Source organism: Mizuhopecten yessoensis, unplaced genomic scaffold (genome assembly GCF_002113885.1).
Source record: "Mizuhopecten yessoensis strain PY_sf001 unplaced genomic scaffold, ASM211388v2 scaffold6683, whole genome shotgun sequence".
Classification (NCBI taxonomy): domain Eukaryota; kingdom Metazoa; phylum Mollusca; class Bivalvia; order Pectinida; family Pectinidae; genus Mizuhopecten; species Mizuhopecten yessoensis.
This window is the reverse complement of record NW_018406672.1, coordinates 172,993-193,959: the sequence shown is the minus strand read 5'-3', so window position 1 is coordinate 193,959 and position 20,967 is coordinate 172,993. Positions and strand designations below refer to the sequence as shown.

The 20,967-nt window shown below is 39.1% G+C and overlaps 1 protein-coding gene across 2 annotated transcripts; it reads left to right on the top strand.

The window, feature by feature from the left end:
• The first annotated feature begins 730 nt into the window (after positions 1-730).
• LOC110452415 (ceramide phosphoethanolamine synthase-like) lies at positions 731-20,756 on the top strand. 2 transcript variants are annotated; one of them, XM_021500917.1, is made up of 5 exons: positions 731-1,085; positions 7,397-8,445; positions 17,158-17,280; positions 18,137-18,217; positions 20,622-20,756. In XM_021500917.1, the coding sequence occupies exons 2-5, from the start codon at positions 7,633-7,635 to the stop codon at positions 20,652-20,654; spliced, it is 1,050 nt and encodes a 349-aa protein (XP_021356592.1). In that variant the 5' UTR covers positions 731-1,085; positions 7,397-7,632; the 3' UTR covers positions 20,655-20,756. The 2 variants fall into 2 exon arrangements, with proteins under 2 accessions (XP_021356592.1, XP_021356593.1); XM_021500918.1 differs by lacking the exon at positions 731-1,085 and adding an exon at positions 2,825-3,052.
• The last annotated feature ends 211 nt before the right edge of the window (positions 20,757-20,967 follow it).

Genomic DNA, 20,967 nt, shown 5'->3' with positions numbered 1-20,967 from the left:
TACAGTGTAACACCCCATATTTTAGTGGTGTTTAAAGCATACATGAGTACAAGTAATAAGAATGTATTTGTTTTTATTCACTTTGTATGTATATGTTTGCTATAGACGGTTGAAATGCATGTACCTCTCTAGAAGTAATTATGCTGTATTTTTGATATTTATAAACTCTAAATAATGAAATTAAATCAAATATGCAGTTTATCGGATACCGTCGTCCGGATAAGAAAATGTAATATTGGGGCAGTCGATCATTTATAAACCGTTAAAAAGTTCTCTATGAACCCCNCCCCGATTCTGCAAGAAGGGCGGGGGAGCTGGGGTCATATCATATATGTAATGATAGATTTCTAGCTCAGGATTTCTTATTCTCTACACCAGACTCAGTAAGAATAAAAACGTCGCATATATGTAGGTCATGTCTCCCCTTACGAGTTGTGCAATCACCTGTAAATTAAAGCTGACATTCTACAGTGTCATTTTAAAACCAGTTTCAATATATAGTTAGTTTCGTAATGTTACATCTGAACTTAATCAGATACACATACATATATGTGTGGCCTTTGTTCCACCGATCCCTCCCGGCCACCGTACACAAAGGTATACATATATATATAAACCTAGTCATGCAAATTAAACGAAGATAGAATTCCAGATAAATTGCACTTTCTGCTAAATGTTTTTACAGTGTACACGTACTCGGCAATATAATAGTAGTTTGCGAGCTAGTTAACGCTTGACTTCCCGCTCACAAGGCGTCATACACATTCGCTTACCTGTGCACACCTGTTCAGAAAACGAGACGGGAGTGTATAGGTATAGTGTGTGTGTGTACCTAGGAAATTTGCACGTGTGTGTTACCAATCGTGGCTCTCATATATAAACGACTAGGCGATATATAGGGCGAGTCAGATAATAGATACAGGTGCCTTCACACCACGGGACAGTACTGTTGTACACCACAGTGGGGGATACCTGGCTGATAGTCTATAAGGGAGGTTACACCTGACTGATAGCAGTCTAAACGGACAAACACGTGGCCTGACAGGATGGACTAACACACATGGACACACCTTAGAATCGAACAGGTAAGGAACTAATTAAAAATATAATTACAGGGTACAGTATGTATGAGCACCACACCTGGTTGGAATTGGGAGCTACCAACATATAGCATCCCTGGATCGAACGTGGGCACGTGCACGTCTCCACCCTACACGGGGTGTAGCTCTGTGTGCGTATACGGGGAGACGTATAGTGAACTTTCATTGAATACTTTGTATTCTTATATGTGCTATCCCGTCATTATAAACACATATAGTGTATTTTATATATGATTTACAGCACAATGCCATTACGTAATAAGAAAAAACAACATCGGATCTCAGGAACACGGTACATGTGCCAAAGTTGTGTGTAGTATAATATAGGGACGTATACATTGTGTTTCGGAGGTTTCAGCGGTGTATAGAGGTAGGCCACTACTAAATACTATTGCCCCACCCTAGTAAGATTGTACTTTTCATACAACATATTTAAGATGTTTACATGTGATGGTTTATTATCTCGTGATAATGATAATTCACACAAGCGTGACACTTTTCCCCGGCCCGGCATTGACATTCGACTGTCTTATCATATAGAGAGGCACATGTACAAGACATAGACTAACCTCACCCCCGACCCCCACCCACCCCCCGTACATATGCTTATATAGTGACAGTCACTATGGGCAAGGTACAAACTATCCTCCCCCGACCCGTATACATTAAAAGGATATTGGGTTGGGGGTTAGTCTATATCTTGCCCCTGTGTTATATAGGGTTATATGTATCGACTGGGTGTACTTGACTGGTCACGTATATACGAGTCTAGAGTACGAATCGTACATGTACTTAGTCGATAAAAGTGATTTTTCTTGTGGAATTGTTTTTTCTCTCCCTTACATTGTTGGGCTTTTAATTATTATAACGTAACCTAAACTCGATATAATATCATGTCGGAAAAAAGTCTTCACGTTACGGAGTTATCGCCTTAATTGTTACACGTTGTAGGTTCCACTGCCTGATCGTTTGAGGCGACCTATGTGAGAGCCTCAGCCGATTCGGGTCTTGTCGTCAGTCCAAAATATAAAAGATGTGCTACACTCATTTGTTTCCTCGTTTATCTAGCCTTTGCTATCGGCGAGGTCTCCCCTCAGACACTTAGGTTAGTTCGTTGTCAAAATAACGTGATCAGGTGAAGTGTAAGGTTCCCTGGTCCAAGTGGTATCGCTTAAAATGACTCTTTATCAAGAGTCCTGCCCCACAGCCATTGTAAACCATCGTTATCAAACACAAAACCCTAAGTACTACCCTCATAACTGATCTGTAGGGAACCGGTGTGTTACAGTGTACAATTGAAACGAAACATGACCCCATAATTAATTGGCACGGTCGCATTTAATGACGTTATAACAAACCCCCTTCTCCTAATATAGGCGGCTGTTGGTATAGACGTACGTATCATTTGCGAAGGAAATAAAATTTATGGATGGATGTTTATGTCTTGACCAAATTGTATGGCCTAAATACGATGCGTTAGTTGCCTATATTTTTGTGTATAAGGGATGTTGAAACATTTATAATTACAAATGTATAATTCCAAGAGAAATATGAACTCCCCACGCGCCCGGATAGTGTCAAATTGTCGTTATCCTCAGTCTGAAGGACGTATAGTGACATGATGCAATTACATTGTGTATAACGTATGGACTTTGGGAGCAGACACATCGGTCGTCGACGGTAAATATTTCCGGTAGTATTTTATAAATGTGCATCATCATACCCTCGTGTCTGCTGACTGTATAATAATGGAGGACGCCACTATAAAGTGTTACACGATATAGATCGGAGTGCCTTCTCGCTAACGACGGTATATATATATATCCTCCTACTAATGACGGGCGCGCGGTGATGGATTTGTACAGTGTACCTCTGGTTGTGCAACCAGACTGCTACGTGTATGACGAGAATTATTGATAAGGAAGTGTCAACGACCTAGGAAATGCACACTGGTAATTGTAATGTAAATTATAGTAATTATACATTATTATACGTATATTTATTTTAATTTCATTTGATATCTTTTTTTATGTGACATAGACTGCTTAAATTGTGATAATTCGAAGTAATTGAAATGGTAATTAGTAAGTTCTGAAACGTTTCTGATTGGATTATTTGTATGACGGTATATTTGTAAACACTGTGACAATTCCTAGTAAATGTTACAGTCTGTACATATATAAGGAAGTAATTATTCTTTATGGATAATAAAAGTATAATGTGACCACTTGCTAGGTCGCTTGTTCTGGTAGGAATCGAACCCATGGCAACATATATAACAATATTTCAGTCTAGTGCTCCTCCTATTGGACAAAAAGGCAAATAACTCTAGCCAAGTCGGTAACATTCGTCTAGAAGGCACATTTATTTCGTGCAGTCATGCATGTATTCCTGGGATTTCAGGTGTGCGTCACGCTTCCACACCGTGATAACATGCATACTTGAATATTCAAATTAGTTTTACATTTGAAGCTTGATGAGCTATGCAGAATATAATATACGCCCATAACGTTATGCCTGGTACATTATTTATACATGAAAATTATCTGAATATTTTATGGTGAAGCGCAGGTACAATGTCTTCGTATCAAAGCTCAACGGGCCGGGCACAGGCATACTTTAGGGTTGGGTTTTGGTACAAGTTGTTGTACGTTTTGCTTACAGGGAATGCTGGGGTTGGATTTGGAGAGTTAAGGAGCCCAAGGAAGTTGTACCTAACTATGAATTAACGTGCCTAGCTAACCTATTATATACTACATACCTATTACACACTTTAACAAGCCCCCCACCCCTGAACATCGGTAGCTTTTACGCAATGTTGTCATTACCTTCTTGTTAATGGCTTATACAACCCCGGGGCGTAGGGTTAAACAGGCCAACTATTGTGTTTTAATACGAAACAAAATCCACCTCCAGACGACCTTTCTTTTAATAGGACTTGCCTGCCTTGACACGTACCAAATTGAACTGATAAGTAAACAGAAGGAAGTTGTTTGATACTAAATATATAATCATAACGCTTCTGTTTAATAAGTGGGTATAATATATACGCAGTGATTTTTAACATTAGTTCAATGCCGAAAGTAAGACAAACGCGCATATAAACCACCTATATGGAACTTAATGGGATACCTTAGAGGAAGGAAATTGACACATACACACAACTGTACTTAAAACAGTTCATGAAATATATATGTGGGTTGGTTTATAGTGCTAAGCGTCCTATTAACAGCTAATGTCATTTAAGAAAGTGCCTCCGTGTAAGGATTAAAAGACAATTTTCAAATGTAGGAACACATTTTCCGACTCAATATCAGCCACCAATTATTTTATTTTTAAATTGACGGCAGCTCTATATGATATAAAGTCGGGAAATCTATAGGGTGCTGTTTTGTCGGTACATTGAACTTGCAATACATGTATATGTATAAAGTGTACTGAATGAGGTACACATATATGTATAAAGTATACTGAATGTTTTCGTAGGCGGTTTAATTTGCTCCTCACCTGTGAAGTAATTGTCATGGTTGTAATCCCATTTGTTTAAAACGCTCTGTGGTAAAAATGTAAACACAATTTCCATTATTGAATACGCGATCTGACACAGCTGGTGGGCTGTCTGAACTTGTAAAATGTAAAGCAAGGTTAACTAATTGGGAAAGGTAATAGTCGAGGAATGTCTCCAGCAATGTCAACTTAATGCGAAATTGGCAAAGTCAACTAACACGTTGTAACCCAATGGGAAATGTTAAAGTTGAGGAAAAGCTGAAGTATTGTTCACTACACTAGCACTGTCAAAGTCGTGGAAAGCCTCGGGTATTGTCAACTCAATTTGAAATGTCGAAGTGTAGGTAAAATATTGAAGACTTGAGCTCTTTAAATGTGGTGCTAAAATATATTTCATTATGGATCGAAAGACGAATCTAAAAGTGCCGAACACGACCGCCTGACTAAACAGAAGGACAATGGCATGAATTGACGATAGCCAAAATAATGACGTGGGTCATTTTTGACAATTCAGAATATTTTCGAATCAATGCCGCGAACGAGTTGGTATGACCGAGCTTTCGGGAGAGGGACACATCTTTTATAACGTGTTAATGTTAACTGTTATTAATTTAGAAAATAAAAGCCGGGCGTGTACAGCGATCTGATAGACTACACTAGTACAGTGCCATTGACGCGTTCTTGGCTGACGTTACCTGTAATGCGTTATCTTGAAGGTACATGTGAACTTTCACAGGTATATTTTATCTCTTAATTTTGTGATAAGCCCACGCAATCGTCGTAAAACTTTCGGATAAAATGTCGTGGCGGTATTTTAGTGTTCGTCTGCTGTTGTTTTAGTTTTTATTCAAAGTTTTGTTCATACACTGTAAAATTTCATACTATATACTTTTTTTTTCTATCCATATAGTCGATCACACCAGTGCAATGTACGTCTTAATATATTAAAATCCATTCATTACAAGCTAATTGTTATAGATTTGTGCCTCTTGTCGTTTATGTATTACAAAATGTATCAGGTTTTCAAGAAACCGAAGCTGCTGTTTTCGCATTACGTCTAATTTTCGAGCTGGCATCTGTCAAAACATACTAACAACCACCCATCACAGTTCTATTAATGATATTGAATTCAAGTATCAACCTCACATTATCTGTTTGTATTACATGGTGTACTACTGTGTTATCTAGTGAATATACCAATGTCATATATTATTTTTGGCGTATAAACCCATGTAATATGACCTATCTATCAGCCTTGCGATTGGTTGTAAGTTTCAATTGTTTCATTTGTGACGTCACGCCTAGGACAAGTACATGACGTCACAGACTTACGCACTGGAGTCAAAATGGCGGCTTTTTACATTTCAGGGTTGCATGACAATTGTCGTTTTACACGAATAACTGCAACAAATCTTGATAATGTGATAAAAAAGCATCTTACACTCGATATCATTTCATATGAAATTGATGAAATTCGTCACGAAATATTCATTTAAGCTCGCTAAATTGAAAATTCTTAGGTCGTTTTATAAATCTAATAATTAATATGAAACGGTAACTCATGTAAGATCCTATTCCGTCTTTGCGTATTGCAGAGTTATCTTCTCTTGGGAGCAGGTATTGATTGTTACGTCACTTGTTTGTGAGAGTAACGTCATCATTTTTGGGGGAAAACGTCGTAATTTTCTCACACAAACCAATAACGCAAAGACGGAATATGTATGTTATGAAGTGGAGAATAAACATTGAGCTACTATCAATCTCTCGTGGCCAAGCATTGACATGCATTTAAAGTAAATTGAGTTATTTATTGTGTATTTCTGACAACAAACGAACCCATTAGTACCGCTCATTACTACCAGTCCCTCGCTACAACATCGATACTGAGGTATGTGAACAGGAAGATCGACCAAAGTATTTCACAATGTTGTCACCTGATATATATAGATTATGCTATTGTACAAAAATAGAGATTTAATTATCATCCTCTCAGTTTCCCCGAAAACATCCATTATCCGATTTAGGAGGAAATGTACATGTATATGATCCTAGATGTCATGCATATGTATATGACAATATAAATATAGCAATTGTTTTGTCACGCCTTTTTATATTTTTACCGTCACATGGAAATTTTAAAACTATTTATCGCTATATGACAATATATAAAATCGCCTGAAGAGCCCCAAGATGGACGAAAGCGCTAGTCGTTTATACTAGTCTTCGTGTTTTGTTTTATTTATATTTTACCGTCACATGGACATTTAAAACTATTTATCGCTATGACAATATATATATATGTGTGCTCTCTAAAGGGTCAAGTGGCCGGCGCATTCGATTGTACATGTGCATTACAAACTCGACACACAAACTGAGCGCCTATTATGTCAACGCAGACGGACGTTTGATGAGTGAGCATTGCGTTTTTAATTTACGTCATGTAATCTGATACGGAACCACAAACATGGCGTCGCTTAATTGCGTAAAGCTGTGGGCATATTGACCTACCACTTCACGTGTACATCGGCGAACCAGGAGCTGTGGACATTCTGGCGTTATTTCTATTCGCACGTACACTGTGTGTGATGTCCTTTAACATGATGAGTATTTCGCAAGAAGGCGGGTTGGTTGCACAAATTATGAGTCTTTTGTGACTCAAAAACATTGGCGCGAGCATTAGACGGTACATCGGCATTATTCACTGTGTTATGTTAAAACAGTTTTCAGATCACAGTCCAGCACGATCATACATGTAAGTGACACTGATAACACGTTTATTTATTTTCCAGGTATCCCGGACGCCAATCCTACTACCATTCTGATAAGAAGACGACTTGACATCACAAGCTGAATGAATGAAATGTATATGAACAGACGCAGGTGAACGTCTTGGTCACAACTAAAAAGATAAAAATGAACTATTTAAAATCCGAAAGCTACGATTGAAATACATCAACAGTTGTGATATAGACGTGACGCTGCATCAGTGATCACTCTGACGTCATCAATACGTCATCTGTTCATCATGACATCCATTTCGATGGCGTCTTTCACTACACCGAGGACCGGGACATTGTTCATTGGATTTCTGTTTTTGTTATTATCGTACTTCCTTGTGATGGATTTTCTGGTGTACCAGTCCCTACAGACGTTAGATTTTGTGAACCAGGATTACAAGGGAGGCTACTCGCCATTCCGTCCTCTCTCGGTGAAGCTCCTCATGTTGGATCATATGGATCATTATGTTTATATCCCTTTAGCAGAGGCTGTGTTTAACATATTTGAACCTACGGGTATATATTTCATCCTTACACCAAATGTCATTAGTTTTACGGGTCTTTTTCTCGGCTTCGTAGCCGGAAAATGTGTGTCCATGGAATCTCTGTATCATAGACGTATCGGTGTGTTGATTTTTGAATACCGAATGTGGCTAGATGTACTTGATGGTGTTGTGTTTCGTCACACGTCTGGCAATCCAGCATACAAATCCCATAGAACATCGCTAGGCTTTTTCATAGACGTTGATTGTGACATTTTAAGTGGCATCGCTCTCTCTTTTGGATGTTTATTCTATTTATGGAAATTCCCACCTGCAATACAGCCACATGACCTTCTTTTACCTATCTCTAAACCTTTTTTGAACACGAGTGTAAATGGACATTCCGGCGATTCTCCAGGAAAGAATAACGGAACTAACAACAAAGCTAGTAAAAACTACGTATTCCTAAAGTGCTTTGTGTTCGGGGCTGTTATTACGCTGGCCACTTCCACGTGGGATAATATGATACAGCTGTACTCGGACGTTTTACAGACACCTATGGCAACAACAGCACTGACGGTAGGTATCGTCCCATCACATGGTCTTAGGCCATTTTTTTCTAGTCTGTTTAGGGTTGCATTGGCAAAAAAACTAGGGAAGGTAGGTCGGAATTTTTTATTTTTATTTTGTATATTTTTGGTCATGTGATTATGACCCTACTATTGTATGTAAAACAAAGAGTTACATAAACAAGGTTCATTTGGAGGCAAATTGTGCTCCATATGATGACATTTAGCGCCAACACGGAAGCCATTTTGAAAGGCAAGGAACCTTCTATAATTCGAAAATTAGCGGTTTTTTTTTTAATTTATTCTTTTATGTTTTTTCATCAAAAAGTTTTGGGATCGGGGGTAAAAAGCAAGCTAGGGTCGGTCGGGAACCCTAAACAGACACCTTTTTTTTGGCCTTATCGACATTGTTAAATTTATAAAACACGCGGGAAACAGAAAGTTTTGACCCAATCATTTCGAATGAAACGTCTTATCCGATTTTGACGGCCTTCTCTTACATTCCGGGTACTAGTTCAGTGTTCCATTAGACATTGGTTATATTCAATACAATTATTTTTATTATAATCTATACAGAAGAGTTCATCATTTTAAAGACGACGTACAGTTAAAATAAAATGTTGTAAAAAGAGGCCAGCGGTAAGGAATATACATTGCATATTGGTATTGTAAAATATACACCATCTTCATAATGGATAAAGATGATATCAAAGTGACTTGCTGGTAGTTAATTATGATCAACAGAAAAGTTATGCATATTTTTTTTGTTTGATTATTAAACTAAATGTGTAAAAAGTATATTAAATCTCTAATCGAGCGGTACCCAGAGTTAATGAGATGTACGTCAGATAAAGATGAAACATTTGGATTATACATGTTACATAAGGTCCAGACCTCGTTGTTTCCCTTTCCTTTTACGTCATGTACTTACTTAAACATCACCCCGTTAAACGGTAACCCACCCTAAACACAATCTATCACATATTCGCCAATCTATTAACTTTATAGAATTAAAGTTAGACTTGTAATTCCGCTTCTCTACGAACTTATATTGGAGTGTACCGTAGAGAAGTGGAACTACAAGTCTAATTTTAATGAGATTGACACGCAACCTTGGTAAAACATACCCTATCCTATACCTACACACAATCTAACACACAATCCTAGCAAACAGTATCTCGCCACACACATGATTCGCACAATATTCATGTAAAACATAACTTAAGCAAACGGTATGCCACCATATAAACGGTGCACACAATATAAAAAAATCCTTACACACGATACCGCCATACACACGACGCACACAATCTACTAGATCTTACAACCTAAACACGGTACCCCTCCCTACACACGACGCACACAATCTACTAGACCGTACAACCACCTTGGTAAAACATACCCTATCCTATACCTACACACAATCTAACACACAATCCTAGCAAACAGTATCTCGCCACACACATGATTCGCACAATATTCATGTAAAACATAACTTAAGCAAACGGTATGACACAATATAAACGGTGCACACAATATAAAAAAATCCTTACACACGATACCTCCATACACACGACGCACACAATCTACTAGTATATTGGAGTGTACCGTAGAGAAGTGGAACTACAAGTCTAATTTTAATGAGATTGACACGCAACCTTGGTAAAACATACCCTATCCTATGCCTACACACAATCTAACACACAATCCTAGCAAACAGTATCTCGCCACACACATGATTCGCACAATATTCATGTAAAACATAACCTAAGCAAACGGTATGCCACCATATAAACGGTGCACACAATATAAAAAAATCCTTACACGCGATACCGCCATACACACGACGCACACAATCTTCTAGATCTTACAACCTAAACACGGTACCTCTCCCTAATCTATTAACTTTATAGAATTAAAGTTAGACTTGTAATTCCGCTTCTCTACGAACTTATATTGGAGTGTACCGTAGAGAAGTGGAACTACAAGTCTAATTTTAATGAGATTGACACCAAACCTTGGTAAAACATACCCTATCCTATGCCTACACACAATCTAACACACAATCCTAGCAAACAGTATCTCGCCACACACATGATTCGCACAATATTCATGTAAAACATAACTTAAGCAAACGGTATGCCACCACATAAACGGTGCACACAATATAAAAAAATCCTTACACACGATACCTCCATACACACGACGCACACAATCTACTAGATCTTACAACCTAAACACGGTCCCCCTCCCTACACACGACGCACACAATCTACTAGCCCGTAAAACCCTTACACACGGTCCCCCGCCATACACACGACGCACACAATGTACTAGACCGTACAACCCTAACACACGGTCCCCCGCCATACACTCGAAATACACAATCTACTAGACCGTAAAACCCTTACACACGGTACCCCGCCATACACACGACCCACACAATCTACTAGACCGTAAAACCCTTACACACGGTCCCCCGCCATACACACGACGCACACAATCTTCTAGATCTTACAACCTAAACACGGTACCTCTCCCTACACACGACGCACACAATCTACTAGACCGTAAACCCCTAACACACGGTACCCCGCCATACACACGACCCACACAATCTACTAGACCGTAAAACCCTTACACGCGGTCCCCCGCCATACACACGACGCACACAATCTAATAGACCGTACAACCCTAACACACGATACCCCTCCATACACAAGACGCACACAATCTACTAGACCGTACAACCCTAACACACGGTATCACGCCATACTAACGACACACACAATCTACTAGACCTTACAACCCTAACACACGGTACCCCACCATACACACGACACACACAATCTACCGTACAACCCTTACACACGGTACCCCGCCATACACACGACGCACACAATCTAATAGACCGTACAACCCTAACACACGATACCCCTCCATACACAAGACGCACACAATCTACTAGACCGTACAACCCTAACACATGGTCCCCCGCCATACACACGACACACACAATCTACTAGACCGTAAAACCCTTACACACGGTACCCCGCCATACACACGACGCACACAATCTACCATACAACGCCTGCACACGGTATATGTACCTCGCCCTACACACGACACACACAATCTGCTAGACCCTACAACCCTAACACAAGGTACTCCGCCATACACACGACACACACAATCTACTAGACTGTACAACCCTACCACACGGTACCCCTCCATACACACGACGCACACAATCTACCATATAACGCCTGCACACGGTATATGTACTTCGCCCTACACACAACACACGCAATCTGCTAGACCGTAAAACCCTAACACACGGTACCCCTCCATACACACGACACACACAATCTACTAGACTGTACAACCCTAACACACGGTACCCGTCCATACACACGACGCACACAATCTACCATACAACGCCTGCACACGGTATGTGCACCTAGCCCTACACACGACACACACAATCTGCTAGACCCTACAACCCTAACACACGGTACTCCGCCCTACACACGACACACACAATCTACTAGACCGTACACCCCTAACACACGGTACCCCGCCATACACACGACACACACAATCTACTAGACTGTACAACCCTACCACACGGTACCCCTCCATACACACGACGCACACAATCTACCATATAACGCCTGCACACGGTATATGTAGTTCGCCCTACACACAACACACACAATCTGCTAGACCGGAAAACCCTAACACACGGTACCCCGCCATACACACGACGCACACAATGTACTAGACCGTACAACCCTAACACACGGTACCCCGCCATACACACGACACACACAATCTACTAGACTGTACAACCCTAACACACGGTACCCCTCCATACACACGACGCACACAATCTACCATACAACGCCTGCACACGGTATATGTACCTCGCCCTAAACACGACACACACAATCTGCTAGACCGTAAAACCCTTACACACGGTACCTCGCAACACACACGACGCACCCAATCTACTAGATCTTACAACCCTAAACACGGTACCCCGCCCTACACACGACACACACAATCTACCATACAACACATTCACACGGTATATCGCCCTACACACACAATCTACCATACAACCCATTCACACGGTATATCGCCATACACACGACACACCCAATCTACCGTACAACCCCTTCACACGATACCTTGCCCCACACACGAAACACATAATCTACTAGACCGTAGAACCCTTACACACGGTACCTCGCCACACACACGACGCACTCAATCTACTAGACCTTACAACCCTTGCACACGGTACCTCGCCACACACACGACGCACACAATCTACTAGATCTTACAACCTAAACACGGTACCTCGCCCTACACACGACACACACAATCTACCATACAACCCATTCACATGGTATATCGCCCTACACACGACGCACACAATCTACCATACAATCCCTTCACACGATATCTCGCCCCACAAACGACACACACAATCTACCATACAATCCCTTCACACGGTACTTCGCCCTACACACGACACACGCAATCTCCCATACAACCCCTTCACACGGTACCTTGCGAACGGGGCTCCGCTTTCCACACGGCACACGTAACAAGCACACGATGCCAGCAACCCTAGCAAACGATTAGCAAACCTATCGCACTGTGCACAGACCATTATGTTTATACATGCAACGCATACTTATCTCATCTTTTCTATATTCAACCTTTTGCATTAAAGTGTCACGCTTGCAAGTTTGAATAGAAGGAAGGACGATGTCAACAATCGTTTATATATCTATCCCATTCTGACAAAAACGTATTAAACTAATTCAGAAAGCAATGAAGATCTCGCTAAAATGATTTTCAAAACTTCAGGACCCTCCCCCCCCCCNGGTGTTATATCTTTTCTCGTCGGTAATAACACTGACTGATCAAGACTGCAGTTTTGTTTCATGTCCAAAAAACAGTTGCTTACGGCAGCTTGATTGGGCTTTTCATCTATTACCTGTGTTTTACAATTCTACACTTCTACACTTCTTTGTAGGTCATGTTACTGTTTGTGTAGGTATTGTTCTCCGTGTATAGGATGTCGCATCAAGGGGCGGTATAGTGCTCCGATAATGACGAAATTTCCTTTGCCGAATGATTATAATTCAACAAACACGGATTCTGCCATGATCAGGGCTTGCTATTCGATCATGTCGCCAATTTTCTTTGAATAATTTTTTGCATTGGTCATCAAAGAAAAAATAATGTACGTTGGTTTGTCCAATATTCGAAACCAAACTAGCTTTATCATCAGCTTTAAGTTTGTGTCGTCTCCCGATGGCAGGATCACACTTACCGGTCTAATCAAGTAACGATTAAAAGGAATAAGGAGTACTGGACCATTCGTTTCAGCTGCTGACAATACTTCAAAACTGCGCAGAGAAAATATGGCAGTATTGATCCATAAATAATTGACCCGGAAACCGTATATTGAAGGGCAATAACAGCATCACAAGGTACATCGTTTGTCGTCATGGTGTTGTATACTATTTACACAAAAGAACACTTTGTGTAATTGTCGTGTTACAGGAGCAATTTTTGATGATTACTACGGTATTCAGTCATTACAGGTCATTCGTTTGGAGTCTTTACCATATTTGGGGTAAAGGTCGGACACCAGTGTGCCTAGCGCCTAAACAAACTAGATCCGTCCTACATAGCAGAAATCAGTCGATACCCAGTACAGGTAGAGAAAATACTCCTGTGTAATTCAAATTCACGTCATATCCTGAAAACCCTGTTTACTCAACTGTTTGGATCAATTTATTAAGCACACATCGGTCCACGTTATAAAGGTATGTTACAGAACACCACACATTGCTGGCTGTAGGGATCGTGTATTACGGGGTCGATTGATCAGATGTGGCCAATTATAATAGAAGAGCCCAAAGGCCATTATAAATATTTTCTTCCAGACAGCCATCCAAATCAACCGACACCTCAAAATGTTTAACCTGAGGTTGCTTGTGAACGACCCAAACATTGAAGTAGGTGGAGGGTTACACATACTGGTAAACTCGATACTTACAAGGTAGTTGGAGCTCTACAGCAGTAGATTGCCCATACTCCAATGACGAACTAGTCTCAAGGCTAAAGTATCCAAATATTTGATTTTAAAGTCTTATTTGAATCTTGATAAAAAGAAAAAAAAGTATTATTTCGTATTCGTCTAAGATAATTAAATGATCAAATCTAACGATATTGATTGGAAAACCTTCAATGTATACGGCAACGATCATCTACATATTCAAATCTAAAATGCATTGTATGCACGGAGAAACCTCAAACAGAGGAGTCTAGACTAATATACAATTGAAGATTGCAATGTTAAAATCACAGTTTTGACTGTGTGAACATCGGACTCGAAAGTCTGGAACATCTGCCCATTGGCCTGTACTATACCAGTATTGGGACTACAAAATAATGTTTGTCAACTGTAGGTTAATGACGGAACGTGACACTGATGGTACTAACGATTTTCGTAAATTTATAAAAGGTCAAATATAAGTGACGTCTTTTCACTCATTGAACTTTGATGGCTACAATGTCCGAGTATTTACACGACGTACTGCGGACACTTCACAGAGGTTGAACGCCCGCGTTGACCGAACGGTTACACGCTGTATTGTCGAGGTAATGGCCTCGTGTTAATAGGGTATGTATCGCTAAATATGTCTCTGTGTTTATTTACACAGCTATTGTCAGCTTAAATTGATTTTCAGGTACCCACGTGTCCACGGTATAAGATACATCCTCGTTAAACTAGAGATATGTTACTCATATAAGACGTCATAGAAAACATGACTCAGACATTTTGTGACCCGTTGTAAATACACATAAACTTGCTGTATACTACCAATTTTATGGTTGTTTGTTTAGCTAAGGTCTTATATGATGTAACGAATGGTACCATTATTTTGTCATGCTGTATTGCGGAGACATCAAATTTCAGAACCCGTGCAAATGAGCGCCGCACCATTCGCAGTTAAATTCGTCTGCCAACTGGTGCATGTGAAAATGCAACCGAAAGAAGAGCTCATGATAGAGAAACAAGATAGCGACCCCAAAGATTGAAATAGTTGCAGCAGAATCAATAGAAGTCTCTTCTGCTTATCAACTATTTCAATCCTCACTTCAAACTCCAAACCAAAACCAAATCCCAAACTGATAGATCAATTGTCGTTCATAGTCGTCTTGATATACATTTTCTTTTCTTTTCGAATAAGCAACGAACTATTATCCAACCTATGAATTGTGCTATCATTTTAATAGAATTGTTATATGTTCGGAAAAATATAATGAGAAAGCATATAAGTCTTGTTATATATTTTATACTTGAACATGTTGTTTGTCGTTTGCCATTGCTGTTGATGTAGAATAGTAAAATGGATGTTAACTCTCACGAGATTCTGCGAGATTTTCATCATGGTACCATGTATACGCTGCCGGGACAAGGATGTTTTATTAACATCGAGTTTGTGGTACCTTACCGTGAGACGTTGTGTTTCTGGGTCATATGATGTGTTTGAACGTTTCGGGGACACTATTAATACAACATGGACGTGCAAATACCGAACAGTTTGTGAGAGAAACTACTTAATAAACCAGCATTTGACACTGCGATGTAGAAGTCAACATAAGTGTTAACAAATCTAAACCAACACTGTTAAATATTTACAAGGTCTTGTCAATATTTGTCATTCATTTACTAAGTAAAGCTACAACTTGAAATGTATACCAATCGCAGGTACGTGATTGCCTGTGCATTAAACCGTTACGCTAAAATCGATACCCACCACATATGAAGCTGACGGTATCAGGTGGTGTAACGAGGTTATACCGTAATACATCATACCGTTTTATTGTTGCCTGAATTATCAAACGGATTTACAATGTTATTAAATTCGTATTTTACTGGCATTCTGATCGATACTGAAATTACGACATTGCACTGTAGCTTTGATGGAAGACTTGATTTATTAATGATTTGGAATAGTAGCGTTGTCAATGATCATCGCATTTGTGTCACCAGTATACTTGTGACGTTATATACACGGTAAACAAATGTGACACCGGACACACTGGTTTTTTTTTTTGTCTGTTGTCAGAGGTTTAAATTAAAATAAACGTGACTACGTTTAGTAAACGACAGTCATAGACAATATCTACATGCAGACCCGAGTTAGCAACTAAAACTGACAAATAATGTATGCACCGAATAATATTTTGCGACAAACCTAGGTGGTATTGTGAGCAGGCATCTGCCAATGACTCGAAAACTAAGCGAGTTTACGAAAAAAACATTTCGTTCACATGATTTTTCACATTCAAAATGTCTGTTAAAGGGGAATTTGTTCTAAATACAAAACAGTTCGTCGCTGCCCTCACATTTCTCCCATCGTTGGATCCCTCGTCTCTTGTCTTATTAATTGGTTATCTTCCTCCTTTAGTCGGCCTCGTCTTGCTGTTCAGCTTTCTTTATAGGGTTACTACATTTCCTATGTCAAGAACGTGCATATACAATGTATTTATAGGCATCTCTATAGCGTTGAGTCGGAGAAAACGAATGGACATCTGGTAGGCCATATAACCGTGTACATATGGCTCTTTTCGAGAATCATGTGAAGAACACTATACCGTTTTGATGACTTTATTGTTTTGGTTTCAGGAAAAACAGTTGGAGGCGACGCACTCGGGGGTCACGTGGTTGAGTATGTGGTTGTGGCGATTCTGCGAGGCTCAGACGATACTTCACTTCCTGCAGCTCGCCATTGTCACCGACAAGATCTGGGTAAGATCACCTGTCTGAAATACGGATTTAATGTACTAGCATAACAGTTATTTTGTTCACGATTGGAGGTTGTTTCACGTAATCGTTCTTTTATAACAAGAACACAGTCCCCTCTTTGGCCTTAACCGATGTGCACATCGTACATCTGAAACAAACGTAACGGATTTGGAATCCTCCAATATAATTAGTGTTTTTTCTGCATTTTTTGCTTATGCTTAGCTCTACATACACCAGTTACATGTACATGAATGGAGTTTGGCAAACACAAAGATATTACCCGTCATTTAAGACATTTTACACAAACAGTCTGTGTTCTTTACATGTATATATATATATATATATACAATCATGCATCGATTGTTAACGATTTGTTTTCTGTAAGGTAGTTCGTGTAATCTGTATTAAGTAGAAGTATCTGCTATCTAAAGAGATTGCCACCAAATAACTATAAGAAACGTTATTTATCGTTGTCAAATATACATCTACTCATATATTTTCCGATCAATTTGATGTAAGCATTGCCAAAGTTTGAAATGCTTTCTTTATATACCATAGCTTTTGTAGAATTAATAGGCAAATGCTATGATTTGTCGTATTTTTTGAAAGCCGAAATGCAATATTTATGCTGGCCTTAAACGCATGACTGACCACAATGCTACTACACTATATGATCGTGATATTTCAAAAGGTGTTTTATCATACTTTTGGTTGGTCCTATAAAATAGTTTTCCCTCGTTCTCGTTTCTTTAGCAAAAATTATATCCCCATGTGTCTGGTGATATCAGTTTTGACTACATGAACAATGGTAGTGTTTCCATATACAAAATAGTAATTTATTTCATATCTGATATTTCAGGAATTCCTTAACTTTATTCAGTACGCCGGATTTGTTGCAATGGCGATGTTGAATATATTCAGCTATCTTCAAGTCAGACACGTAAGTACATGTATCAAATATCAAGGTAAAACAACCACAGATAACTTTAGCAGGGTAGTGTGGAAATAAAACTGACATCTTTTACCAAGTAAATATATCATTTGATACAATGTGAAGATGCTAATTGATATCTTTCGAAACTCATGATCAAGTAATATCAAACCTAATGTAATGTGATATACATTGTACCTCATTTTATTACCGTCGCCCAGTCGTTCTCATCCTCGATATCAAGGGGTTACGCTCACTTTAAAAAGCGAGTGTAACCACTGGATATCGAGGATGAGTCGTTCTATGCAAACTTAAAAGTAACGACAGGACAATGTGTCTACAATGATACTGAGAAAATGTTCCCTTTCGATCTTAATAGAACTGCTCGAGTGAGTATAGTACAGATGTAATATCAGATACGACTTGTGATATTCTGCTGAATCATCATTGAGTCATCCCCAAAATCGAGTCCACGGGCATGACAAATTTGTACTACTTTAAAAATAATGATTAGTTACTTACATTTACTATAACCTTCCGCAATTTACACATCCTCGATACTCCAGGGGTTCTGCTTATTTTTTCTCTCTGCACCCCTAGGATATGTCATGAAAAAATCGACGGCTCAGAGTGCACCATTTTGTGGATGAGACAAGAAGACTAGTTTGATCCTTTGATGTACATCAACAAAAATTCTCGGCCGTGTAATGGTAGAATTGCCTCTTGGTTGGTCAGGATTTTTTTACCGGAGACTAATCAAATACCGAGCCGCTTGCCTGCAATTTTGTTATGACATTTTCAAGGGTGCAAAGACTAAAAATGAGCGTAACCCCTAGATTATCGAGTATGCTACTATTGTACAAAGTTACATGTCAGAATATTGATACAACATCCTGGCTGCGGAAGTACTACCAGTTGAAGACTAGATCTTATGAGTTACAATCAAATTACCACCCAATACCATGTAGCTGTCTCAAGGATTCGCAACAACTGTTTGGTTCATAGTAGAATACATGACCATTGCTTTGCGAAATGTTGTGCTTTCAATTATTAAATAATGATCATGTTCGTATGTTTCGTATTGGTAGCTGCAAGTATATTACTGTATGTAAATTGGATTTCGATGTATACGTCTGTCATTACACAAAGATTCGTAATTATTCTATTGGGTATGATGCTTGAAAAGTATTGATAGATTAACACATTTATCAATATTTTCAAGCATTGTACCTTATAGAATTATTACGAAACAGGATGTCGGATACACACCGAATGCAAATAATCTTTGTAAATATCGGTTCCTGCGTGACAGCGACATGCAATCATGCATCGTTTAAAATCAAGAGTGCATGTATTTTAAAGACGTACTTGTAGCTTTTTTGCAATGCACGTTGGAAGGGGTTAGTTTCCGGCATTCACGATCATTGTAAACATAGAAGGTAACGTCAAAAATATCACCCATTGATTCGCCACGTTCAAAAAGTGTAAAACAGACGGCAACAGTCAGTTTATTTAAATGTCTGAGGAGATAGGTCTTAAGAACATATTTGTAATTTGTTCTGTGCCTTTCCGTTTGCATTGTTCATCCCGGTTTCTTTAACCTATTAATCTCATCTGAGTACATCATCATCGAAGATGTATTGTAAAGGCCGAACTAGATTTCGATCCACAGTAGAAATACTTTATTGTGTGGTGGAGTTCTAAAGTATGTCATATAGTTCAAGCCAGTTAAAGACACGTTCGTAGAACCTTTCTTAAATATTTTTGGCATTCTTTGGTATAAACTGGATCATTTCATTCATTTATCCCCCTAATTTGGATTCATTGTTGGGTTTCTTCACAACACGAGGTGTATGCAGTTTATACGCGATGCTATTGGTCAGTCTTATTATTAAATTTGATCTCGGGGTTAATCATTGGTCGAACGTATTGGCTTCACTTTCCATGCTGATCTAAACAGTGAAAGCCGGAATTAAACTCTTTCTGCCGGAGAGAGTGATCCAATGTCTGATGCTGTGTGGCCTGAAATATTTCGTCTGCATTCGATGTACGTCAGATATCATCTCCCATAACTAGCGTGTGGGTATCATTTTAATGTTTATGTCAAATTTCTTCTTTTGAAAAGACGTTAATGTTGAACCCCTAGCGAAAGTATGGCGTGTATCTTTCTGTGAAGCGGACATTGTCGACAGGTACATGATGTATTGGGCGTTTGAAAACATGAAAGTAACTTAAACAAAGGATGGTACTTTGTGCTAGCTCACGAGCTAGCAATTAGATACAAGGTTGGATATCCTTCAATTAGGTGTGTTGCGCCACCATTTTGGTGTGTCAATATACATTTGGTACATGACGTGCGTTTAGCATCATGTTGTTAAATGAACTAATAGTTATTGATATTTTGTTTTTGCAGATGCGAGGTATGCTGGGAATGTTCGACTCATGACAGAAGAACTTATATAAATTATCACTCCATTGCAGATAGATATATATATATATATATAATAAAATGCATCATATTTTCAAATAAATTACATTATTTTTTATATACATGTTTTGTGTTAACCTTGATTATTTTGATATATGGATAATATGATGTAATTTAACAAGAGGCAGATATATAGATAATACACCTACAGAAACATTGAAAATACAAAATGTACAAACCAACCAATGTCATTCATATAACATATATACGATCACACGAACAACTATGTAATTAGCGTGACCTACGGAACTGTCTTAATAATGTGGCCCTT

Coding starts and splice junctions, on each gene's coding strand:
- LOC110452415 (XM_021500917.1), top strand. CDS start 7,633: ATGACATCCATTTCGATGGCGTCTTTCACTACACCGAGGACCGGGACA. Junction 8,446..17,157: donor TGGCAACAACAGCACTGACG/GTAGGTATCGTC, acceptor TTTTGGTTTCAG/GAAAAACAGTTGGAGGCGAC. Junction 17,281..18,136: donor TTGTCACCGACAAGATCTGG/GTAAGATCACCT, acceptor CTGATATTTCAG/GAATTCCTTAACTTTATTCA.